Genomic DNA, 27,706 nt, shown 5'->3' with positions numbered 1-27,706 from the left:
GATTTCTTAATCTGAGATAGCAAATATAACACTTTGATTCATTTTCTGTTTCTCTTATCCTAAAAAGTGGTCAGGTGGATGCTGAAGCCAAACCTAGCCAGGTAAAGGCATGATTTTTATTTAATTAATATCATAAATTCAAATATTAAAGTCAAAATTATCTGCCAAAAAGTTGCTACATCTCTGTTAATGAAACAAAAGTGGCAACAAATATAACAAAGGACTAACAAAAGAAATAATTTCAATGAAAATCCACTAATTACCACAAAATGTCAACATATCTGTTAATAAGAAGAAATGTACAAAATCACAATCACATGTACTTTTTGTCTATTTATCTATTCATCTATTTGCTTTATCCCAAATTGTCAAAGCACATAATTGACAAATTCGTTTGAAAGACTTGGTGAGAATTTTAAACTCATAAATTATATTAGCCAAAAATAAAATGTGGCTAACTTTATCCACAGGAGAGGAGCATAGGAACTGAATGGTGTTTTACCCCGCTTTTTTCTTATTCTTGGAACAGACAGTAGACTGGTTGCAGACAACCTAAGGGTCTAAATCCTTCACAAGGGGTAATCAAATCAAAATTGTGTTTTGCTCCAAGGCCTTTAAGTTTTTTGTATACTAGTAGTAATGTTTTATAGGCTATCCTTTGACTCACAGGAAGCCAGTCTAACAATTTCATTACTGGTACACTCTGGTCCGTTTCCTTGTAATTGTAAGGACTCTGGCTGCGGCAGTCTGTATTAGATGCAGTTTCCCAAATTACTTTCTTTAAAATAAGACCTGTCAGCCTAACAATAGTCAAATCTATTAAAAATAAATATATGTATATATTTTTCCATGTCTTATCTGAAAAAATGCCCTTAATTTGGGCTATATATATTCTTTGGACAGTAAAGAGGATGATTTATATGATATATATATATATATATATATATATATATATATATATATATATATATATATATATATATATATATATATATATATATATATATATATATATATATATATATATATATATATATATATATATATATATATATATATATATATATATATATATATATATATATATATATATATATATATATATATAAATTGGTAATGAGATAAAAGCTGATTTATTTTCCTGAAATAAACACATTCATAATGCATCTTACAGTAGTATTTAGTGAGAATTGATTTTTCATCAGTTTTTTTTCCCCAGATAATAATGTGTAACCACTCGGTTCCATTTGGACATTGCTACTGTCACCATAAAGGACGAATCGGGTTTTTGAGTTTGAGTCTCTATGTTTTTCCCCATTCCTTTGTTTTTATTCAATGAGCACTGAACTTCAGTCGATGATTTTCATCCCTGTTCTACAAGAGCATTCACATATAGTAATTATACCAATTTGTACTTCTAGTGTATATAAAAAAGCTGTCTGCTTTAATTCTTTTGCTATTTCTGCTGAGTTGGTGATGTAAGACCTTTGGTCTCCTGTTGAGAAAATTGCCAATTACCACCATTTATGCCTTGTCAGTATTTCTTTAATAGGACACAGCCACCTGGGGGGTCAAACAGCCTTGTCATTACTAATGCGAGGTACTGCTCAGTGGTACTGTTTGAATCAAAGTCACTGATAATGTGGGAAAAGAAGCCTCATCAAGTGAAATACATTTTTTTTTCTACAGAAAATATAGTATTGTATCTTAATCTGAACACAAGGCACGAATGACAGCAATTTTGAAACCAATAATATTGCAGGGGGTGATGGAGAACGTTGCAGGGGTGCTGGAACCAATCAGAGAACCCTCAACTCAAGAAATATAAGGCGATAATGCAATCAAGTGTTTGGCTGCGATTCCCGATTATAGCAACCTTTCCTCTTCAGCTAAGTCATTTAATGCTGTCTGCAAATCATGCATATTATTTCATTTAAGATAGCAAACGATTACTTTAAGAACGTGTGACAGACATGTAGCGCTTTTCCAACTTGATGGAATTGGCTAATAAGGAAGTCAAATAAGGGGTTGTGTCTGTATATAGAAAGTTTTAATGGGAGATTAAGAACGTGCAATTATACCTTTATATTGGGAACATCTTGGAGAGACTGCCAATTGCCTCCCTATTTGCAAAGCTGCATACTCACAATTTTTGTTCCTGCCTTTTCGTGTAGAACTCTATGAGGATGCTTTTGCTTGTGTTGCTTACCTGCACCTTAATGTTGTCCATGTTTTTTTTCAGGGTGTCTACCATCTATTGCCCATAGGTCGGAGCCAACTGGGGATTAAACCCTCGATCTCAGAACTGTGAGCCGGATGTGATAACCACTCTAACACCAGGCCGCCTGTCAATTTTTATGGTGTATATATTCCTAACATTGAATCCACCGCTAGATATTTTCAGTGTTTTGGCTGTTTAAGCTTTATTTTTCGAGCAACCTTACGTTTTGACCCTCAAAAAAAAAATACAAAAATCAATACTTAAATTGAAAAGAATGCCTACAGCAAAGTCACTATTGGCACAGTGTTTCATGTTGTCCGCTATGTTGAAACAAAAAATAAAATAAATAAATAAAAAGACTGACATCACTGAAAAGACTTACAATTGCACTTTTTCTTTCTCAAGAGAACTGACCCGGGGCACAGAGTTTAAGTTGCTTGCTTTGTTTATTCCTTAGAGATTTTGTATTTCTAAAATGGACTATCAGCTATTGCTAAAGGCTACAACACTGCTGAAATACCTTTGTAATAGAGATAATGGACACATCTATGTACATTTTGCAGTCTGCTTAGAGAGCACATGTTCATTCAAAGACAATGATGTATTTATACGCCTTTTCGGGAAACTTTAGGCTCATACCTAAAGGCGTGTTGACAGGCCTTTTATTTTATTATTATTTTCAATTTTCAAATCTTTTTTTAAAGAATAATAAATTCCAATTCGTGTCAGCGTGTGGTGGGCGAGCAGGCGTGAAAATGGAGGACCCATTTGCAGAGAACATCGAGGCAAGGCAGGGATAACACCAATTATATATTTTTATATATATATATATATATATATATATATATATATATATATATATATATATATATATATATATATATATATATATATATATATATATATATATATATATATATATATATATATATATATATATATATATATATATATATATATATATATATATATATATATATATATATATATATATATATATATATATATATATATATATATATATATATATATAAAAACAACAGCATGTGTGCACCTAGATATTTCTGCTGACACCGGTCATAAAGGGACCGTACCGCGCGCAGCAGGCGTTCCGGAACCCCATCCTCCCGGAGTACCCCCCACAAGACTGCCCAGGGGACACGGTCGAACGCCTTGTCCAAGTCCACAAAGCACATGAAGAGTGGTTGGGCAAACTCTTTTGCCCCACCAAGGACCCTGCTAAGCGTGTGGAGCCGATCCACTGTTCCACAGCCAGGATGAAAAGCCCAGTGCTCCTCCTGAATCCGAGATTGGACCTCCCGCCGGACTCTTCTTTCCAGTACCCCAGAATAATCCACCCCGTGCGCATAATTTAACAAGCAGCGGCATGACAGTTGCGCATGTAAAACATGGTGAATCAGTAAATCCTGTGATCAGAGTATTCACGGGAACACAGTTGCAGAGCATGAAACATCTGACATCCTCGTTACTCCCACACAGTTAAAATATGACAACCTTTATAGAAATAATGTGCACAAATGTGTGATTTAAAAATCAATTGAATGCCTATGTAGTAATTTGGCAAAATCTTCATACAACATGATGGAAAAAGGTTTGAATAGTTACAACACTCCACTAAGCATTATTGACCTCAGAACTGTGGGAATCATGCTAACCAGTCATACATATAGTATGTCACAGGAGTAACATCATACAAATTAATAATTGTGCCAGATATTCATATAGTATGTTATTGTGACAATACTTTAACAAAGTCAAAGCAACTCCAGCCATAAAACCTAACTGTTTGCATGTTCATTTGGGTGAATATGTCATAGGTATTCATTCCCATAACCATTTTATCCCACCTTCTATCCAAAGCACAAATGATCAAAAGATGATTTAAAACATAATTTCACTAGACATCATCTCAGGCAGGTCTAACTTTAGGGGATGTATAAAAATAGGTGTCAAACACACACACACACACACACACACACACACACACACACACACACACACAAAATAGATAGAATTATAAAACGAAAAGCAGACACAGTACAAAATAACAACAAGAGTTTAATTGAACCATATGTTGTGTATGTACTACAAACTCTGGTCTCTATAATCAATCTCAACAATTTCTTAAAGGTTGAATAATAATTCTTACATGAAAATCAATCTCAGTCTTTTACTGCACATTGCTCTTTTAGACGGCTGGTTGGTACAATCAAAAGCACAACTAAAAAAACAAACAGCAACAACAAAGAAGACAATTGTTATAGACCTTTTTAAATGATGCAGTCTCAAAAAGTTTCTTTGTATAAATCTACAACTACAACTGCGTTTTGTCTAAAAAAAAAACATATTAAAAAAATCCAATATCTTACATCAAGGAAATTGACTAAAATGCAAGAAAATTACCATTCACTGTCAAATTTCATACAACCAAGTGACCAAAAAAAGACATAATATGAACATCAACAGACTGAAAAATAAGTAGAACTGGGAGGTCAGAAACCTGAAATTAAAATTGATATTTCTAAGTGTGTCTTTAATAATACTTGGCCAGCAAAAACGTGATCCATATCAATTCACAAAGATTGTATGTGGATCTCTTATCAATTAATTAGTCATTCATATAAGAAACATGTTTTAATGTGCAGCACACTCAATTATATGACTGATTCTTTTAAATTTACTAACCAGTACCATCTTATATTAATACCCTATACACTATTAATACAAACAGTGGACATGCTGTGTAGACTCATTAGCTTTTGCACCCCAAACTGTTTATAATCTTTATTGATGCGTCCTGAGCCTGGAGGGGGAAACATGACCCTTTGTTTAGATGGAACTAATATTTTCACATTATCTCGGGTCTACTGCTTGCTGGGAAAGTCTTTGTTGACAAGATCTGTTGGCATTTTTAAAAAGCATCCCTTCACTAATCTTAAAAAATATTCCATCATGTCCTAATATTAACCTCCTATGAGCTGGCGTCCACATGTGTGGACATCAAAGTTTTGGTTGTCAAAGACTACAATGTTAAATTTTGAGGGACCAAACGTCCGGGCGACCAAACGTCCGGTGACCAAACGCCCGGCGACCAAACGTCCGGCCAGGTCCACTTATGATGTGGACATAATTTTTCAAAGAAACCACATCAAGATAATTCTTTGTTTTTACACTCTTCTGGTCCAAATTGGCATAAATATCTAAGAGAAAATTAAAATACATGCCTTGCAAGAGTTTGGGTCTTAGGAATTTAAAGAACTTTAGATTATCTTGTCATATTTCATTTGGGTACCATCATCATGTAAGGGCAAAATGACAATCTGCTAATATACAGTAGACAGCATGTTTTTGATGAACTTTTTTTGTTTATTTTTTTCCTATAATCTAATTTAGGTGTATTTTGTTTGTATTTTCTAAACAACCTAAGTTAAATGCTCAGTTGTGCTCAGTTTTTCATGTACAAAAAATATATAGATTTACTTAAACTATTTAATGTAAATAATATGAACAATTTAATTTCAAATAACGTGATTGGAAATGAAACGGGGAAAATACAATATCTATTTTTTTTCGAAAAGAAAAAAATAATAATTTAGAGCAAAAAGAAATAGATAAACATTCTCATCTGTTTACGGTATTGATCAATCAGCCGGTGATTCATCTATGAAGTGTTTACAGGTCTAGAACTGGATATTTTCTGTGTGATTGCTTTGTTTTGATTCTGGTAGTTTAGTGAAGTAAAACCTTTATCATTGAACTTCCCACTCAACTTTAGTGCAGCCATGGGCTATTTCAGATCGTGGATGTTGCACTGAGCAAGACAAATTATTGTTAAAATTACCACAAACAAAGTGAGTAAAGTGGAGTAATGGTAAAGTTACCAGTTAGTTGTTAAAATAGGGATTATGTGGGACTGAACTTTGTGTGGTGCAGGCTATCATACAAAAAGTTGGTCATTAAGTCTATCAAATTTGGGGCATTACTGTCGGACTCCTACTGATGTTGTGCTGCTTAGCAGTGTTTTTCATGGTGGGTTTTTTGCATTGCTTTCCTGAAAATGTGTAAATGTAGAGCTTTGTCCATGGCCACACCAGAAATACAGTAAATGGAGTTGCGGGAATAAGGCAAGTAAAGTGTAAACATCTGGTCGATGCCTATATATTTAGTGAAAAACCAAGAAGGGTGTTTGCAGTACATGGAGCTGCTAAGCACTGTCCATGTGGAAATGTGCCACATGGATTATAGATAATGTGCTGAGACAGCTGTATAAAGGGTTTAAAAATACCAGTTTAACTGAGAGCATGCAGTCCCGTAGCCCTGGAGATGAGATAACGGGTACATGCTTCAAAAAGTTCACGATGCTTGGGAATATGGGTTTCAGTGTGAAAAAGGATGAAATGTTAAATGTTTTTAGTCAACTTCCTTGATCATATTCTTCCATAATACTCCTGTTTTTGGAAACTAAGAAATGCAAATATTATGCATTGTATTAATGATTAGAAAATATACTGATTTTTTGGCTATTTTTTCTCTCTTCTCTCTCTGTTTAAACATGTGGGTTTCTTGGAGAAATAAGCCCCATATTTTGCTGCCATTTTCATTGCTCTCTGTAGCCCAGAACATCATGATCATATTGCAATTTATTGTGTGTTTAAAGTCTGTACTGACATGTTGAGTGTTCCATTTTGACCACACTCTGAGTTTTCTTGGGCACTTGTGCACTCTTGGTGTATAGTCTAACGTCCAAAGGTGATAGGTGATTAGCTAGTGATAGATCCGTCGGTCCTATTTATGGAAAAGCTAATTCAATTTTAAAAATGTTTTACCAGAATGAGTACCTGAATTTTGCCATGACATGGTGAAAACGCTTGCTGGAAATTTGGTCTAGACTTCATCAAAAACTAAGGATTTCAGAGATGAATATGACTGTCTTGTCCACTTGAAGCTTAGAAAGCAAGGTTCATTTTATTTTACTTAATATTTTATAGGTGTTTTTAAGAAAATAACTGTGATTTGTGGTACTCACTTGAGTGACACGTCTGAACATATGAATGATCATGAAACATTTCAGTAATCAATCAGATTTTCTGGATAACATATTGTTGTGTAAATATCCATTTTAAGACATGGAAACCTATAGATTCTAGACACGTGGGGCACATCTTTTTTTCTCAAAGTGGGTGACAATTGGGCAGTGGGGCTGACAGCCAGGTGCACATAGTCCAGGAATTACAGTAACTGTTAGTCATCCTTAATTCATGTAATGCTTCGTCATCACATTTGTTGTCCTAAACATTTCTTAAAAGCAGTGAGGCATGTTGCTCATTTATTACAGTGTAATCCAATATCCCTCATGATTCCTTTGCCGAACACTTATAATTAACAGGTAACTTGAAATTGATTTCGACCAGTTCTTGGATGGTCACAACATATTTACCACTCACTCAACAGTTGGAGAAAAATGTAATGTGTTGTATATTGATTGTTTACCAAATAAAAACAGTCTTCTTAAGTCATTCTTTTGGACCTATTGTCATCAAACAATTTAAAAAAACTCAACCTATATAATAAGAGAAAGGGGCTGGGGCAATTAACTGATAGGGTGTGCTGAATATTACTCCCTTGATTTTATAACAATAGTTTTTGTTTTAAATAAATAACTTTTCAAAGACAAATTTGTATGAGACATATCTCTAGTTACCATAAATGAAATCACCAATCTCTGATATGACCAACACATATATTTGAGTCTTGCTCTAACACCATTGTTAATGAAAAGAAAGCTCAGATTTGGGTCTCTTGTACATTGTCTTTTGAGTTTGCCCGGATTAACAAAGGTTCATGCGCTGAGCTGTGTATGGAGTTGATAGTGGAGGCATGGTTGTATGCTGTTTTATATGTGTTATAATGGTTAATGTGCTCATGTTCAAGGGGAGGCAAAGTCAGGTGCCCCTCCATGCCTGGTCCTCCTGTTACGCAGTCCTCATCCACATTGATTATTTCAATGGTGCGTGTGGGTGCATGATGATTCTGCTGGTGGTGCTGTTTACGCATTTTGTAAAAGATGATCAGCATGACAGCTGCCATGAGAGTAATTGCAACGAAACATCCAATTATAATCTTGGTTGTCTTCATGACCTCATCCAAGCCATTGAGAGAGCCTTCCCCGCCAAATTCAGTGACTGGGATGGTGTAAGTCTTTTCCGTGGCACGAGTAGAGAGAGGGGTCTGCACTGTGGCGGTTGTTGTGGAACTGGGTAAAGCGGATTTCCATGTATAGGCTGAGGGAGTGGAGCCTACCTTATGTTGTACAATTGTGGTAAAGCCTTCATTATGTGGAGTTTCTATTGTCTCTACAGTCACTGTTGTGAAGTAGCTGAAGCTGCTGTTCTCAGTTGAAGACACGTTGAGTGTTGCAGACGCTGTTGTGTTACCGGCAGAATTACTGACCATGCACGTATACGTACCAGTGTCTTGCAATGTAACATTAGTGAAGTTCAGAGTACCATCATTAAGCACTGAGATTCTGATCTTGTACGCACCGTGTGTCATGATGGAACCATTGGGTGTAATCCAGCTCACAGAAGTCAAAGAGCTGGCTCGACATTTCAATTCTGCAGCGCTCCCCTCTGTCACATTTAGATCAGCTGGGGGCTCTACAATAACAGGCGCATAACAGTGGAAGTAGTTTTGATCAAGTTCTCCAATGTAGCGTCCTTTGTGGTGAGTTGGGGTGCTGCAGCGCGCACAGCAGCTGGTATTTGCTGGTACCATCTCTTTAAGCCACCAACTCAGCCAAAGAATATCACAGTTACAATTCCAAGGGTTGTGGTGCAAGTGCACCCTCTCAAGATGATGCAAAGGTGTGAATAGATCATGGGGCAAGAGAGTAAGGTTGTTGTGCGCTAAATTAAGCTCCACCATTGACTGGAGATCATCAAATGAGTTTCTCTCAATCGTCTGGATTTGGGCATGCATCATCCATAGTTTCTGAAGATGGATAAGCCCCTTAAAAGAGCCAGGCCGGACAACAGACAACTGGTTGCCAGACATTTCCAGTTCATCCAGCTTTACCAGGGGAATAAGGTTAGGAATTTCCTTCAAATTACACATTCCCAGATTTAAGTAGCGAAGATTGCTCAGTCCTTCGAAGGCTCCCTCAGATATGTAAGATAGCCGTTTTAGCTCCCCGAGGTCCAGTCGTCGTAATGAGGGCACCCTATTGAATGCATACGAGGGAATGCTCTCTATGGGATTATTCCTCAACCATAGCTCCTTTAGTTTTGAAAGGTACTCAAATGCTCCATTTGGGATTGTGGTGAGGCGGTTGTCAAAAAGCTCCAGGGTATTGAGGCTAGCAAGACCATTGAAGGCCCCAAGCTCAATTTTGCGTATGTGATTTTTACTAAGCTGCAGGATCTCCAAATGTCTTAGATGCTTGAAGCTGTCCACTTTAATAATCTGGATAAGATTTTCTTGAAGATTTAGATAGCGTGTGTTGGTAGAAATACCATCAGGCACCTCTCGTAAACCTCTCCGAGTGCAGATGACTTTACTGAACTGGTTACTACAGGAGCAAACGGATGGGCATGTTTGAGCACGAACTAGACCCGCAACCACCAGAAGCTGTAAGGCCAAGAGCAGCACAAACAGAGGGTTGGACAAGGCCCGGTTCCACCTAGGACCTCGCATCATCTGCTGCTGAGAAGAGGTCATTTTGTTTAACATTCATAATTCATTGACTGGTCTTCCACTTGCAGGAGAGATTGACTGTTCTTCCACTTGCAGAAAAGAGACAGGGCCAACTGGAATGAAAAAAATATAAAAAATAATATGTCAAACTTAAGAAATACAAAACATATAGCAGAACATTTTTTTACTAAACTAAACAAAAAACAATCCAATCACCACCATTTCTTGAATTTGATCCCGGAAATGATAAATAGGATGAGAGAATGAATTTGCAATTTGCAGAGATGCCAAATGATTAGCACAAAGCAATAGAATAGATGATTACCTAATTTGAAAATATTTATACACATATTCATAAATGTTCATGTGTAAAGTCATTTCTCTTTCAGTTTTTCAAATTTAACTTTGGAATTGAAAAAGAACATGGAAGTATGAACAATCTATCAAAGCTGTAGGTCCTTATTACAGGGTGGAGAATGACTTACTGCTCTCATTCCGTAAAATATATAGCAGGAATGATGATGGAAGGAATGGATTATAAAAAGTGAGGCCTGTAGAAATGTCAGCATGTGTTCTACACTTCAAAGAAAAACAGTGATGATGGTGAGGAAGACATTAATGAGATATAAATAAAAATATTTCAATTTGTGATCATGTGATCATGCCTGCAATCTTCTTCCACTTCCACATTTAAAATCAGTGCTTCATGGTTTCCAGCGTAGCAGAGATATCAACCATATTCACCCTCTTTTTGAGTGGTATAGTAATGTTATGTCTGATTGAAAGTACTGGGCAAAAGTTCTTACTCACACTCACCCAGCTGACTCTGGGCTACACTCTGGACTGGTCGCCTGTCAATCGTTATGATGACTTTTAGAACATGAAAGCAAAGTTTACTTTTGTTACTACTGTTTATGTGTATGTACATATGTATAAAATATAACTTCAATCTTTTTGACCCTAAATTTACATTTTCCTATTGTTTGTTTGTAGCTTGAAGCTGCTCATAGCTAACAATTGGAGAACACAAAACAAAAGAAAAAATCAGGAGGAGAAAGGAATATTTTGGAATCTGGCCTCCACCAGCCAGTTACATCCATCCCTTGGGCCATACATATCTGGAGTACCAAGAGAAAACCCACACTCATTTGGGGAAACATGCAAACTCCACACAAGAAGGTCCAACACCAGGGTTGAATCCTCGACTTCAGAACTCTAAGGTTGATGCTCAAACCATTTCACCACTGGGTCAAAGGAGAGTACATAATAATGATAAACAATAATACATTACATGACAACTCCAAACAGGAATTGAAGTTTTCTGCAGTAATGTGATCTAGTGCAGTGGTGGCAATAAGAGTGTCAATGAGACAGAGGAAAGGCTTTGAAGTATAACTCGTGTACTGCAATCTCCAGTATTTTATACATGTTGTGTTCTGATAATTAAATCACTGTGGTCACACGTAATGATTCTGCATGTAGCAAACAACCTATTTATAGGTCCAGCCTATTGAGAGTGGGTACTGCAACTCAGGGTCCCAAAAGGAACCACACAATAAATATGTTTTGATAACCTTCTAAACTAAGTGCATTGTACAAGATCAAACAACTAATTTAGATTTGATTCAATATAAAACTTGATTAAAAATGCATAATTAATGGGTGCCATTCAGAACATTTCTGGTCTGCCATCACATTGCTGATCTATCCCATTTTAAAAACATTATTTCTTGTAAGATAGGGTGGGCTGCAGTTGAATAAATTATAAGAGCTGAATTTACAACACATTTTTTTATGGTTTGTTCAACCTCAGTCTGCAGACTTGACATTCACTTCAGCGTTTCGCTGTGTTTTTGACAGTAATTTAAATATGCATCAGCAAAGTGAGGTCAGATCATACTTTTAAAGCTGTAAGAGCAGTCTCTGGAGATTTGTTGACGCATCGGAGTCTTCACTGTGGCTTGGAGTGGTCTTTCTGCTGAATATTATTTGCTTCAGCTTAAAGGCTGCCACCTTTAAAAGTATCATTTTATAAAACTGTGCAATCTTGGCTTTAAATTTAGAAGGTTTTCTCTTGTGTTGGTATTTATTCTTGGAACTATTCACACCTTATTTTTTCTTGATACTGAAGGAAACATGGATCCTTGTTTTATATCATATCACACTTGTCTTGAATCAGGTAAACTGGAGCCTATTCCTACTAACTTTAGGAAATAAACAAGCCATACAGTGGTGGCTTGGCAACAATAGGGCATACCCGGGTGCCCAATTGTGTTCATGTTTTGCACATTTTACAAACTTGTATTCTACTTGAATTCCTCCACATTCCAAAATGTGCATGTTCGTTCACTTGCTTAGTCTAATATTTACAAAAGCAATTGAAGATTATGCCTTTAAATACTCGAATGTCATGCCAGTAAATATATTGATAGAAGCAGAACTGAAATAGGGTTCAACGTCAAAGAAGCCGACATTAGTATTTTTACATTTGTTGTCATATATATGTGCACAATATGTTCGGTGCTAACAACATAAAAGTACAGACGCATGCACAGACATTTGAGGAGGCAGGATATCAAGACAAAAGAAATAAAGGCACACATCGGCAGTAAGATGAGAGCAATGTACGTATCAGATCAAGTCTGAATATTTAGTGAGTGCAGTGGGGCATATTCTAGAGTTTAAAAAATCTCTTATATTGCTATGAAGATGCCAAATTTAGTTTAGCTAAGTTTAAATATAGTCAACCAGATAATGAACAGATGCAGGATTCCCATAGGTTTCAACACGAACACATTATTAGACACCACCAGAGGAAAAGTGCTAGTAAAAATGCAGTACTCATTGGGGGTTCATTTTTTCTTGTGAACTATTAATTTACCACCCCTGATATTAGACAATATAATGTGTAGAACTTATTTGTATTGCTTTTTAATCTTTAAGTATTATGAATCTTGTAAAACATATCACCATGATTACATGTCCCTGTGGATCAAAATGCATGCGCGTTTGCACCATCTCCCATCCCACCTCCTTCTGGCTTCCAAACCAACAAAATTATGATCTTGAAATGATTGACTTTCATGAACTTTGGTGAAATTTGGTTTAATGTCACCAGTGTAGGAAAGGTACTAGCATAAATTGATGACTCTTGAGATTCTAGCATGCGTGCCTTTAGAGTTTTGACAAACGTTTAGAATGTTTATGAGATTATTAATGCAGCTGCGAGCACAGTACACAATGGGAAATAATATGCATCTTGTCAACCAGATTTTGATAAATGGTCTTCCTAATGAAGAGGACATTAAAGTTAAACGGCATCAACTGGAGATTGGTTTAATTAAAAAGGTGGGGAAGAGTAACATGCCCCTTGATGAAACCATCTTATTATGTGTTTGCATATAAATAAATTACAAAAAATCCTTCTAAATATAGCATATTTGAGTAAATCCACTCAAAGCTATACTTCACATTTTTGAGTTCATAACTTTGATCTTTTTCTTTAAAAAATGAGATAATTATTGTCCAGGTGGCCCTCAGTCATTCTCACTTAAACCCCCAATCAACATAACAATCACTCTGTAAATAAAAGAGGCAAAATTCACTGCTACTTCATCATACTGTCTTCTTTTTTTATATCAGGTAAGAGCGAATGTTTATGTTTACAACCTTTTAACACCACTGAAGCACTATTTTCTTTAGTATGGTTTACTAATGTTTCTGTACATGTGTGTCTGTGGCTGTGATTTAGTTTTTCTCTACCATGTCAAGTTTAAAAAAAAAATAGTGTCCCCATTTTATAAAAAAATGAAAATACCACATGTTACGAATGTAAATATTTTAATTAAAATTAAAATATTTAAATTCAAAGAATTATTAAAGAAGCAGCATGAATGCAATGTTTATTCAAGACTTAAAAAAACACATGGTTACTGTAATAATAGTTCTGTGGAGGGAGTATTATTATTTAAGAAGTTAAACTCATCTTCCATCCTCAAACGGATTGCGGGGATTGCTGGAGTTTAGCCCAGCTATCTTCAGGTGAAAGACAGACTACACCCTAGACTGGTCGCCAGTCAGTCGTAGGGAAGACAGAGAGACAAACGGCCATCCACACTCTCAATCATACTGCCACCAGCGAGAATCGAGCCCACGCTTGCCCTCACCGAAGTCAGGTGAGTGAACCTCTACATCACGGGGTGGCAAGAAGGTAAACTGAGAAGGAGAATCTGACATGCTAGAAAAATCTATTGGAAATATTTGGAAGCAACATAAAAATGTAATGTTTTAAAAAAATCAAACTGTCCTATATGTATAAAGTATATATGTACAATATGTGTATGAACAGTAAGTCCCTAAAATTTTAAATAACTCATTCCGAACGGATGAGGGACTTCCCTTAGTCAAACCTTTTCATCCAAGATACAAAAAAAAAAAAACATTCTGGTAACAAAACGTCAAGTGGAATCAAACATTCCCCCGAAACATAAATACTTTCACTGATCTTTTCATACATATTCTTAACAAGAATATTAAATATTAACATTTAGATGTTAGACATTTCTTTTGAAATACTATAGTTTGCAAGAAATAAAATAACAGTGAACAAAATGATTCCGTACTTTTGGTCCCCCAGTTCCACACAGTGTGCATAGTAAAAGCAAGATTATTTTCAGAAGAGCAATTTTACTCTTTGGGCCATGTGTGCAATGAATCCATTCCCGCTAAGACTTGATTTTAAGTCACATGCCTCCCTTATGATTTGAGATTCATTTCAGATCTAAATACCAATTCTAACTTTTCTGCAATGGTTTATTCAAACGCGCTTGACAATCGTGTCAGGCACTTTCTTTTGTATAGCATAAACCTTAACTCATTTTCTTTAAAATGTTCACTAAAAATGTCCACCTAGTCAAAGAAAATTTCAGTTTTCTGTTGTTTTTATTGGGCAACAAATTTTACCAAACACAATATTCAAATTTAGCTTTTAACAAAACTGCCTACAATTTAAGACAAGCCACTCAGTGCTGCAGCCTTTGTTTTGTCTGACTTCAATGTAGGCAGACAGCATTGATTTCCACTCGGTAGTGTGATTATGAATGCGAATGGTTATCCGTCTCTATGTTTTAATTAGAGTTTTCATCAAACCTACCATACACTATTTGGGGATGTGGAAATAGCCCAGAGAATAGACACCCAGACATTAAAGGAACATGCAAACGCCACTTAGGAAGGGCGGAACCTACCAACATTTAACCATTGATCTCAGAACTGTGAGGTGAATGTGCTATCCACTCGCCCAACCTGGATAGTGCAGTTGAGGCTTCCCCTAAACTGTCTTAAATGATTGCATGCTCCATCTCATATTATATTATGTACAGCTTGGAATGAAAAAGAACATATTACTCTTCTACAAGTCTGTTGCTTTGTGGGCATTTCAGTTCAGTTGTTTGATAAAAAAATCAACCACTTTTATGCATTCACATAATTGTTTAGTTTTTATGTTGTATGCTTTAATGTTGTTATTTTCCCTCTCTGGCATTCCTTTTTCTTAAAAGGGGAGTGAAAAGCCACATTTTTTTCACCGTTCCTAACCCATTGTTTCACTTTCACACTGATTCCGGAACGCCGTCAATGGCAAATTGGCAGGCAGCCTGGCTGTACCGTATATGTATGTAAGTAGTATGTCATAACTGTTTGGTTGGGCTGTACCTCAAATGCACATCATTGTACAAAGTATGTATATGTATTTATATACAATGAGAATAAAGCTTTCTATTCAATTCAATAAACCTTTCAATTGAATTCAATAGAAGAGACAACAATGCAATACATTATTCCAAGTTGTCCTGTGTTCATTTGGAATTTAAAAAAAGAGATAATGCCTTTCTCTTTAAGAGTTGTCGATAAAAAAAATAATTTAAGGCGAATGTTAATTTTCTAAGCACCACAAATGGGATTTATTTACCCACAGATCGCATCACCTACAAGAATTTAGCAGATATGCATATCAAGCTATATTAATTTGCGGCAGATCCATTATTAATTGAGATTTTGCTTATGGTGGACGATGTAGTGTTCCACCATGGTGAGCAAATGCTCCCTAGGGAGTAATAATGTGCTGAAATCAGCTCAATAGTGCCTGCCATTTGTCATTATCTAATGGTAAATCCATATGTCTGGTAAAACGTTTTCTTGACATGCTGAATCACTAAATCAATTAGGGCTGCAAAGATTATTCGACTAGTCACTCTAACATTGACAATCAAGCTTAGTGACAATTCATTTAATAATCAACGTCTTTTTTATCTTTTATGACTCAATTTTCTTTCATAAATACCTCATAACCTGCCATCTGTATAAAATAGTGTTCCTTCTACAGTTGACTAGTATTTGATGCCTGTGATGAGATAAATAGGTCTTCAAGTTGTCACCCTATCCATCGAGACACTATGACAGAATCCAGTGAAAACAACCCACTATAGATTTGCGTTTGCATGACACATGATCAATTTTGATCTATCTTTGAACAATAATACAAATATGGATGAATTAGATGTAGTATTCATCCCTGCAGGCCACTTGGACATGGGCCACAAAAGAAAGGAATATTCCTATCTCCGGCATTCACTCATGGCACCGTCGAAGTATGGAGACCATAATCCCATGCGTGGTGCACTTCAGGATTGCTAATTCAGAAAGACAGTACCCGGCCCAATCACGCTGTAATTATAACCATTCACACTGTAATTATAACCTGCCTGAGAACCCACCCCCAACCCGACCACACTGTTGTAGATACGCACTGCATTTTTTAGACAACAAATATGGTGGCACACTGCAAGTGCGTTGCGGAAACTTTTTGTAGCAACACCAACAGCACTTGGTGTATAGTAAATAGTGCAATTAGTGCACTTGGTGGATGGCGCAATATCATTTGTGCCTCCTGTGTGCCAGACATAAAGGCCTTTTCAGTGGAGTGGTAGCAGTGCACAGTTCAACACACTGAAACACATTAATTGTGTATATGGAAGGGCCTGTTCCTTGGATTTCCTTTCTTGAAGCCTCCCGAGTTTTGAGACTTTTAAAAAGGGGCTCTCACAAGAGACTTCTCACGGGAAACTCATTGTTCTTCAATGTGCATTATTGTACTATGTCAATAATCACAATCCCGAAAGCATGGCTCGGTTGGGCTGTGCTGCAATAATATTGAGTTCATCCATTAACAACTGTTGCCAGATTTTAAGCAGTAATTCTGTATAGTACAAATGATAAGAACTATCTGATAACAATTTACTATGTAGACATTGAGGAAGTTTAGGGAAACAATGATGAAATACAGTTTCAGGGAAGAGATGGTTCTTCCACAGACTGCAATAAAAAACAAAAGCAAAACAGCACAAGTAGAAATAAGAAACTGAGTTTTCTAATGTGCCTTAGAAAGCTGCCTGAGATGTTCTCACCTTAGCAAAAAGCATAGAGCATTCATACAATATTTATTTTTCTTGCTTCAATTGGTATTTTGGCCAAATCCTGTTGCAAACATTTGGAGTATATATTGGAATTAGGAAAAACTGTCCTTTATTAAAGAATCATTAGATACAATGGATTAAGATAAAAGACAATTCTAAGCATATTTAATAAGGCTTCAGAATGGGGGAAAACAAGTGTCTGGTATGATAATTTGCAGTCTTTTTTGCTGTCCACTTGTTACCATAGCTTGTTACAAAGGTGGGAATTGGATGATACTTTGCTTAGATGTTCGCTATGACTACACAACTCATCTACCATACTAGCAATGCTTTGTGAACTCAGAGGTGGGAAGAAGAATCTATTTAATAGGGCTTTGCGGCCAGTCGGGTGTTGCAACCTTGGGAAACCCTCAGGCAATCAGTGCCTCGTTCAACAGTTTTCGTTAGTAGAAACATACCGTCTGCTACAATTAGTTAGAAACCCAGCAAGCTCTTAGCGTTATTATTGCTACCCTTATGCATCTACGGCCATTTGCTGCTTCACAAAGCACGGCTTGGCTCGTGGAGTCTTCATGGTGCTCTTTCGGTGCTCACCGTCAGCTGAATGCTATGCTGTGCCTTATAACAGCAGCACAAATGACTTAAAACTTAATCTCTTACAACAGATATATTTGGTGACGGGTATCTTATTCAGAGGTGCTACTGGAGTTTACGGTAGAAATTCAACAAACCCTTGGCAGAAGTATCGCTGACATAATACCGTTGATCACTGCTTGTAGGACTTATGACCAATATTACTGACTCTCACCAAGACAAATCATAAAATTAAACCCATCGGCACCTGTCGACATAGCTTGATGGATAGGTAAATGAGGAAGATGTGCCAAATAGCCAAAGACGGAACTGAGTGTTATATACTGCAACATATAAAGGGGCTAGCCATAAAGAAAGGGACCCACTGACTGTGACACCTTGTTTGGGCCTCCCCAAAAAATGAGAAACTGAGTAGAACATTTATTTTTTGCTATAACTCCGCCAACCTCTACCTTTGCACGTTTTCAGTTCTTCTTTTTGTATTTTATGTATTTGTAGAGAAAATCATTAAAATGCTGCATTTTAGTCTGCAATTCAGCTGCCAGTTGTTCATAAGGTAAAATAGTTCAGCTTTTTAACTTTTCAGCCTTTGAAGACAACCTTCATTAAAACAGACCAGATCGTTTCATTAGGCTAAAAGGACAATGAGACCATGAAAAGTTGGTTAATAGGACTTCTAAAGGGACACAAAGGAAACTGCTGTAGGCAAACCGGCTTCCATCAGCAAAATGTCTTCTAAAAGGCAATTTTAAGAGAGAGCTACATTAGATTGAACACATATATTGCATTGTAAGCACCTAAAAGAGAGAACTACCAATATTCATTTTTTTCATGAAATGTCTCTCATTTTAAAGGTTGGCAAAGGCCTCAAAAAAAACTTCAGAAGGCTTGCCATGTTTTCACTAAGATACAGGAGGATTAGCATACTAAGCCGATAAGAATATGTAATACCAATCACTGATAACATAGTTGGAGTTCCACAGGGGGAATTGGAATAGTTGGTGTAAAAATAAAATAAAATAACATATATAAATAAATACTTCGGAATGATGAGAAAGAGAAACTACCTAAAATGAAGGAAAAATATCTTTATATATAATTTAAAGAGCGGTGGTGTAAGGAAATGCTGCGAAATGAAGTCCTTTGTGCACAAAAAGTGAATACACACTTATGTAACTGCCAATGAAAATAAAAGGTGTGAAAACACATTTTAGCTGTGTTCACACTTGTCATGTTCACTTATGTGCAACAGAGATTGGACAGTGTGAGCAACATGAAATTTCGGGTGCTCAACAGCAAAACAGATTGGAAGGTCCAGTTCTAATTGTAGGTGCATGTCATAAAAGCTCAATATTTAACCGAAAATTAACCAGAGACTCACAGAGATTAAAAGACCGGAAAGCATTTGGAAATAGTGTAATTACAGTAAAGTATTTGGGCAAAAAAATCCTTCACACAGTGAAAATACGTAAAATTGGAGGAAAAAACGTGTATTTTTTAGTGGAAATAATATCCACAGATACTATGGTTTAGGGATGGCATGATAGACTAACATTTACACACTTCAATATGACACTATGGACATACCATGTCAAAAGGTGTAAAAAAGGCACAGTTAAAATGGACCAACAGACGTTTAAATGCATGGGGAATGAACTCTTGTGAAAAGCAGACATCTCGAAGGATGCTGACTGAAGAGATTATTTATTTTTCAACTTATTATGGAAAGTGAGCACTGATAGAAGGGTTCCCACTGGAATTTATGACTAAAGATCTATTCTTTCCAGCTACTGTCTCTCCCCCAACCCTCACATTCCATCTCACACCTTTCTGATCTTCACCAGAGGACTGACACTGTCTCTGTGGGAGAAAAAGATAGAAAGAAAGAGCAGCTCATTCGCAATGCCATCTCTCCCCTGCATTTCCCTCCATCTGCTTAGTACACCTCACACGTTTGTGGTCTGCAGAGCCCTCTTTGGTTCCCTCTACATTCAGTCAAAGCAAGGGCTTCTATAGGCTCCCTCATGGACTGCATCACTCTATGTGGGAAGTACCGTTTCTTATCCCAGTCCGACTCATTAATAGAATTCCCACCATACTCTAGAGTTATTAAAAAAAAAAAAGTCCGACTAGCCCTCTGGTGTTTTCCTTTCATCATTCCAGGCCTTGTATTGGGGATGAAAATGTCTATGTAATGTCTTCTCTGACACCTTTTTCTCCACCAGGACTGGAGTGAGTTATTGGGTGGATGAGAATGATGCTACATAAGCTTTGCAAAGCTACCTTCGTGTGCCCTACCGGGGCATACTTGCCATCATCATGGGAGCACGTGAACCTCCCTTTCTCCTCCCAATTTCTCTTAATGAACACAGGTGTCAAATGCATCCTTATATTCAGGTCATTTGGGAGGTTCCCGAGAACTGTAAAAAGTCAAGATACTAAAAATACAGATTGTATCAGAAAAGGCGCAATGTGGCTCCTGCTTTCAGGGCAGAATACCTTCATCATGTTAAGCAGTTTAGGAGAAATCTGGGCTGAGTACTGTTTCGGCGAACAGCGTTCTGAGTACTGTTTTGCTGAGACCAAAGGTTCCTGAGCAACCTAGCTCAAATGTATGAATTAATTCTTATCCGGGTTGACAAGAGTTTGCCATTTCCATGAATTGTTCCCTATGTATGTCCATGCCAAGTGCATTATATTCTGAATTTCATAAACATTTGTATATAAACAGAAAGAAAAAAATAATGATGAATAAGCAAATAATTTATATTTATTTGACGTATGAATGAGAGGAAAGACGCCATTCGTTGAGTACAGTTTATTATAGAGGCACTCATCATTATTTCTTATGTAAAAACTAGCATAGTCTGCTTATCTCTAGCACAACAGTCATGGAAAAATGAATTCTACACTTTCCGCATCTTAAAGCAGCCAACAAACAATGTGCGTCAAAGAAATGACATTGCCCCTCCTCCTCATGGGAAAGCCGTCTTCTTAATCTTTGGACTTTTGCCTGTATTGCCCTCCTTCCCCTTCATCCCTCACCTTGACATGCTGTAAATCTCCCTCTGCATGGCATTTCCCTCCATCAGCTGAGAAGTAGAGCTGCTGAGAATGCAGATCTAGAGCGAGAACAGCATCAATTAGACTATAAAGTGCACTTTATTTTTGTCCTCCTCTGCCAAATTAAATTACATGATAAATTTAAAAAAAAGTGTAATGGAAAAGCGATGAACTTTAATTACAAATCAAAACAGAACCAATACCTTCCACCTCTGTCTTAAAAGATTTAACATGTGCTGGCTTTATGCCAACACATTCTCCAAAACGCGATTTTGAATGGCAATAAGATTTTTCTTTGTGGCAATATATGTATGTAAGTGTATATGAATATATATATATATATATATATATATATATATATATATATATATATATATATATATATATATATATATATATATATATATATATATATATATATATATATATATATATATATATATATATATATATATATATATATATATATATATATATATATATATATATATAATTGGATTTCATTTTTAATCTATCATCACTCCATATAAGTGGCAAGGCAAATAACCCAACATTAAACGCCCATGACTTTAGATATCTCAGGAGGATCTGCATTAAAAAAACTGTATTTTCCTTTGCATATAGCCACGTTGGTTTAGCGAAACTTCAGAAAAACAACACCGGAAACACAGTTGACTTCTCTGTGTCCAAGATCATCTAAGCTTCACTGATGCAAAGTGGAAATCCATGCTGTTATTTTGTATTCTTTTTATTTTTTTTGTGAAATCATATATGTGAGCGTGAATGGTAGGCCAACAATTCAGGGTGATTGCATGTGTTGCTTTGGACAGTAATTTGGGCTGGTCCAAAGAAAGTGGACTATAAATTTTCCTGGTGCGAACAGCCCTTAAATGTGGATGTTTTCAGCAAGATATCTTGCAAGCCAAAGCAAGAGAAATCACTGAATATTTCAGCAACACAATTTCAAGATGACACTCTGCAGTGCTACAACAGTGCAGCTTCATGTTACAAGAGTGTGAGTACCACACTGTCCTGCCAGCAAGGCAAGACATGGGAAATTATTCGTAGGACACAATTCCACATAAGATCATTCCATGTGCTTTATATCCCATTACAATCAGCAAAACACATTTTTAGAGTAGTAGCACAGCACAGTAATCCAGATGCAACTCCTGGTCGAAATAAAGCAAGCATTATAAAGCATATAACATGACATTTGAGATTCATTGTGCAAATGTAGGTATGTAAAATAAAAATAATGGGAAATTAGGTATTGTTAACAGGAAATAAAACACTTTTACTAATAAGATCCTAAACATTCAATGTTCACCTGATGTGGTAAATGGTCAAGTGAAAGTTTCATACGCACATTTTATCTTCACGGTATGTCGTGTCCATGAACATGGGATTTTTCTACAAAAAAAATACCTGTGTCTTGTCAACTTGTGCAGCCAGTCATCCCGAAAACAAGATTTCCTGCCTTTTCAACTCAACTAGTGTTATTTTCATGATTTGACTTCTCTGATACACTCACTTTATTCTGTAGAAAACAAGCAATAGAGGGACCTTGTCACCATTGCTCATGTTTTTATGAGTGTTACCCAAAATGTATAATATATACAATAAAAACAACACCTGTCTCTTTCACTTCTTAGTGAAAGACATTGACTTTTATTCCCCTTTCTTTTATACTCGTGAGACTTCTGTGCTTGTTCACTCAATGTATAAAAAAAGGAAAAAAGAAGGGGGTATTTAATTTATAGGCTAACATATTATCCATATTGTTTGAATGGCTTTCTTTTTTTATGCATATACATGTGTTGGAGTTATTCTGTAATACTGTCCTTAGATCAGATGTCCCTTGTATTGTTTTATAATTATATGAAAGTGTAAGTATTAATGAACCTAACAACATGTATTAGAATGTATTGTTGGTCGATAAAAATGTCTCAATGAGATTGTTGTTACATGTGTTTCATTGCTGATTTTAAGTGATAAAGTTGTATTGTCCCATAGTGATTTTACATAATAATGGTAATAATTAAAAGTTAAATGTCAATTATTTCTCTGCAAATGGTATTGTTTCTCTGCAAATGGTATTATTTCTCCACGACAATAATATTCTGATGACTCCAAACAACCACAAAATGGACAAAAGGAGCACTGGTGAAAAAAAATTAAAATAAATAAATAAACTACACACACAGACACAAAAATATGTGTCTCCTGTCACATGCTTGCTGTTCACCTCATAGAGGTCACAGATACCTTGGCCTCATCAGTGGTTACAAATACATAATTATATTAAGGGCCTCAACATTTAATTTTGCTATTACTGAATAGACATTATATTGTTTTGTCTTGATTTGAAACACTTATCCTAGAACAAATTAAGCTGATATGTTCCCTAGTGCAACATGCAAATCTCAATTCATGCTAGGTAGCCACTAAAACACATTATTGCTTAGTTTCCAGACTTCTAAATAACATAAATAAATGTCAACTTGTATGTAAAATTGATTGATATAAGGAATGTTTATTATACATTGTCCGGTTTGAAGAATTTAATAGGTTTTGTCAATTTTACAACAATGAACCATCTATTTTTTTTCTTAATTGCTTTTTGTGTGCAACTTTTTAATTTATTTTTGCCGGAAACCTATTAACTGTGTGTGTGCATATGCATGTGAATGTTGGTGAGAAGAAGGCACTAGAGAGATTGGCTTAATGTTTCCAGTCACATCACATCACAGTTTGCATCCTCACCGATTAAAGGCTCACAAGTCAGACTAATTTGGACATGAAGCGGACTACACGATTACTGGATTTTGTATAAGGACATCTGAAAGCTATACTGGTCATTAGTCTGACCTCACACATTATACACTGAGTGTATTTTTAATCTGGTTTAAATTGATCTATGGTTATGTTCTACATGTTATGACTCACTAAATGTAGGCATACTTTTATATTCTTTTTATTGTAGATCTGTGCGTATATGTGTGTTTCACGCTGTGGTTACATGTGTACATATGTGATTATAAAAAGGGAAATTACAGTGTCTACACCTTGTGTGTATAGGTGGGTGTTTTATTTATCTCCCTCTATTTGAGGATGCAGTCCTTTGAGAGAGTCTAAGCAAATTCCATTGTAAACCCAGGGCTATAGAGCGAGCGCAAGAGCCAAAGCCATCCATCAGAGGTGGACATTTTGCCCGTATTCAAACAAATGAATTAGAGCACCCACCTCCCACAAGGCGCATGACTCAATAGAGCAAAATGCGGAGCAAGGATAGGTAAAACAAAAAAAAAAGACAGACAAAAAAATGGTTGCAGGATACTAATGGGAATACAATGTGAGAACAGAAAGGAAGAAAGGGGGGTGTACAAATAAAGGATAAATGAGGTATGCGGTTGAGCAAATTGATCTCAGAGCAGTCAAAAACAGAAATTGTTAATATCACATTGTCACAATTGGCTGTATGCGTATTACTTCATTTCTATGTGATGTATAAATGTGATTTGTAAAAAAAAAGAAAGATGTGTCTCACTTTTTAGCACTGGTGTCCTCTAGGAATGATTAACCCAGAAGAGCCTAATATAGAAAGATAGGAGAGAGAACATTTGCAGAAGATGACAGCAGCCAGGAACGAGAAGGGTAAAGAGGACACCGTTTTGCGTTCCACTGAGAATCTCTCTGCACATCAAAACATGTACCATTTAGCAGTCTCTCTACTAATTATTCATGCATCTGTAATCAGCCGGCGACATTTTGTTACACCTTCATTTTAAGGATTATTTTGACTTTGTGAAATATCCTGAATGTATTTTCTGTAAAATCATGTGACTATAGGCTCCAGCACACTCCGCAACCCTAGTGAGGATAAAGCAGTTAAGAAAATGAGATGAGCTCATGCGACTATTTATTTTTAAAAAACACGATACATCCCACTTCATTCTTTGTGTTTTGTCCCAAAACAACCATAAAATTGTGTCGATGATTCACTCTGAAACAGTAAGATTGTTAGTTTAAGAAATTAGAGCAAAGAACAATGCAATTACTACAGATTCAGCCACTGAATATAATCTAAAAGGTGAAAACCAGGGCAGTGTTCATTATGCTTGCACACATCTCTAGAGTAGTGATATCTGTGTTATTGGAGAAGGATTGAGTGCATTTGCCACCAGGGTGAGCGCTCATGCCTACAGCTATTCTGGCTAATTGTGACATGGCACTGGTGACAGCAGGGGTGGGCGAGGTTAGCATCCGACACAGAACACCAGCCAAGCCCAGCAGCTCATATACAGCCATCAACACTAATCTCCCTTTGTGTGATAACAATAGTACCACTGCGCTTTGCTTTCTCCAGAAAGTCTGCTGCTGAACCTGGCTGTTTGATGTACTGCCCAAATAGCACATTTTATCATTCCTTTTCAGTGTTAAAATGTATATAATGATATAATATTTTACAGTTTTGAAAAATTGTATACTTATATTCATATATTCACATGTTAAGGACTATGCCTAAAGCATTTTGCTACCTCGAATTAACCCATTCACACGACAGTAGGCAGTACTGCTGCCAGGTAAGCTGCTATGATGCCCACTGGGAGCAATTTAGGGTTCAGTGACTTACATAAGGACATTTTTACAAAGAAAGTCGATTTTGTTGGCCTCAGGGTGGCTTGACGATTTGCTCTGCCAAGTGTCCTACTCCTTCACAAAAAACACAATCATCATGAAGAAGAAAGCAAAAACTGGAAAAATGTGGATTAGACAATGAAATATGCATCCTCAATGAGATGGGAGGCTTGGGACAGATGATGAGAAGAAAACTTTGCAAACAAAAGAGATCCTAAGTTTTAGTAAAATAACTAGGTAATATGTCCATCTCATTGGCCTGAGATTAAAGGTTTAAACACGGTCTTCAGTGTTGTTGTCGGGAATTTCCCCCACATCACAAAAATCATGAATGGTAAGCTGATTCAACACTCCAAAATGGATCTAGTTGTAAAGGTGTGGGTGAAAAAGCTGTTTGTTTCATTTTGCCATCCAATTGGGTGGAAACCAATTCAGGGTGTCCTCCGACCCTTGTGAATATAAGCGGTCCCAGAAGATGGATAAATAATTGAATTTGGGATGCATTGGAAAGACAGAAAATGCCTTTGATCCTCTGCCACCATTTTAGTAAAAAAATCATAATTCTGCCAGGCATAGATTTATTTGAGAAAGCTTTGAGCAGTTAGAAACGGACATGACACTTCATTGTCTCTCCTCTGTTTTGAATGACTGTTTCCATACTTCATTGTGAGGCATTACCAACAGATCAGTGGGCAATTAACCTGAACAAAAGAGTTATGTGCAGGAAGCAATCAGTATGTGTTAGTTATTCTATTTCTCTGTATCTTAGAAAAGAGTATGCATACTAGGCCGCATTTCAACATGCACTATTACGAGATAAAATCAAATTAACTTGTTATCATTAAAACGCATGTGGCTTATCATGTGTCGGCTTTTCTTAGTTCATGGATGAGTCGCATTCCAATTTAAGGGGAAGTTCAATCTACAGCCCTGGGGAGGTCAAAGTATTCTTAAGTACGATACTAAATCTTCTTTGCTTCTGATGCTGCATCATCAGTGGGGTAAATGAGACAATGTCAAAACGCTTAGAGTTTAAGTGCCTTGAAAGATAGATTTAATCACAATTGCTCTTAATATGCTGCTTCATTTCCACATCTGAATTCAGCAGTTGACTTCACTCACCCTTTTGGAGATCCCTCTATAGAAAGGATGATTTCCGTGTTCTCGATTTCAATGTTCATGGTAGTAGCTAATGATTTGGATCCTGGCCTTGAATCCCCTTCTACAGGGAGGGCAGATGGCAAATGGATGGTGAAGTCAGAGTGATATCCCCTCTCCTTCTTTCTGCTTCCCTTCTCCTCAGGGTCCGCACCGCAATTAGCTTTGAAGGTAGAGGCACCTTCGCCAAGGTTCAAACTCCAGATTAGCCTGTCCTTAGGTTGAGTCTAATACATATTTGCATCTATGTTGCAAGTGGCTGTTGATAGTATTTTTACATCGGATTTTCCGGTGTTGTCGGCTGTGCTACCCTTCTTTTATTGTTGGTGTGTTAATCCTCATATGAGATGCCCAGAAGAAAGCATAGACAGCATTGGCTTCAAGTCTTACATGCAGTGGCACAATTTTATATTGTAATTCAAAATGTGAAGGGATTAAAGAGTGTCAAACTGAGCAGGAACCATTCAAACAACCCGATACAGATTAAACAAACACTGTTATGAGTACCAGAGTTTAAAAGAACATCACCAAAGTGGTGAAACAACAATCAATATATGGTTGTTAAAAATGCACACCATGCAAAGTGCCCTAAATGACTGAGGAGAGTATCCACCTCACAGTTCTAAGAACAAGGAATTGGAGATGAGTGGAAAGAAAGCAACATGGGAAACATGGAGGAAAGTCCTGATGGCCTGGTGTAGAATCAAGTCAAATTTTGGCTTGGAATTGGAATTAGATAAAAATTGAATCAATCCATGTTGCCCTTCATTTATTCCTTATTTGTACCAATTTTCTTCACCAGTATGACAGGAAGTCCTGGGGCTTATCATTGCTGACTGGAGAT

At 36.5% G+C, this 27,706-nt stretch overlaps 1 protein-coding gene across 2 annotated transcripts in view; it reads right to left on the bottom strand.

Moving 5' to 3' along the window:
• Positions 1–4,280: 4,280 nt before the first annotated feature.
• The window catches only part of LOC144192006 (leucine-rich repeat-containing protein 4C-like), a 37,730-nt gene continuing 14,304 nt past the window's right edge, over positions 4,281–27,706 (bottom strand). Inside the window, exons 2-3 of one of the 2 annotated variants that reach the window (XM_077710994.1) lie at positions 21,046–21,122; positions 4,281–10,047 (exon numbers count right to left, since the gene is read on the bottom strand). In XM_077710994.1, the coding sequence (XP_077567120.1) occupies positions 8,027–9,970 (1,944 nt within the window). In that variant the 5' untranslated portion in view covers positions 9,971–10,047; positions 21,046–21,122 and the 3' untranslated portion in view covers positions 4,281–8,026. The remainder of the gene's footprint in view (positions 10,048–21,045; positions 21,123–27,706) is intronic. The other variant, XM_077711004.1, reaches the window with a different exon arrangement.

This window comes from Stigmatopora nigra, chromosome 2 (assembly GCF_051989575.1).
Source record: "Stigmatopora nigra isolate UIUO_SnigA chromosome 2, RoL_Snig_1.1, whole genome shotgun sequence".
Lineage (NCBI taxonomy): Eukaryota > Metazoa > Chordata > Actinopteri > Syngnathiformes > Syngnathidae > Stigmatopora > Stigmatopora nigra.
The sequence above is the reverse complement of the archived record's forward strand: the minus strand, read 5'-3'. Positions and strand labels throughout refer to the sequence as shown.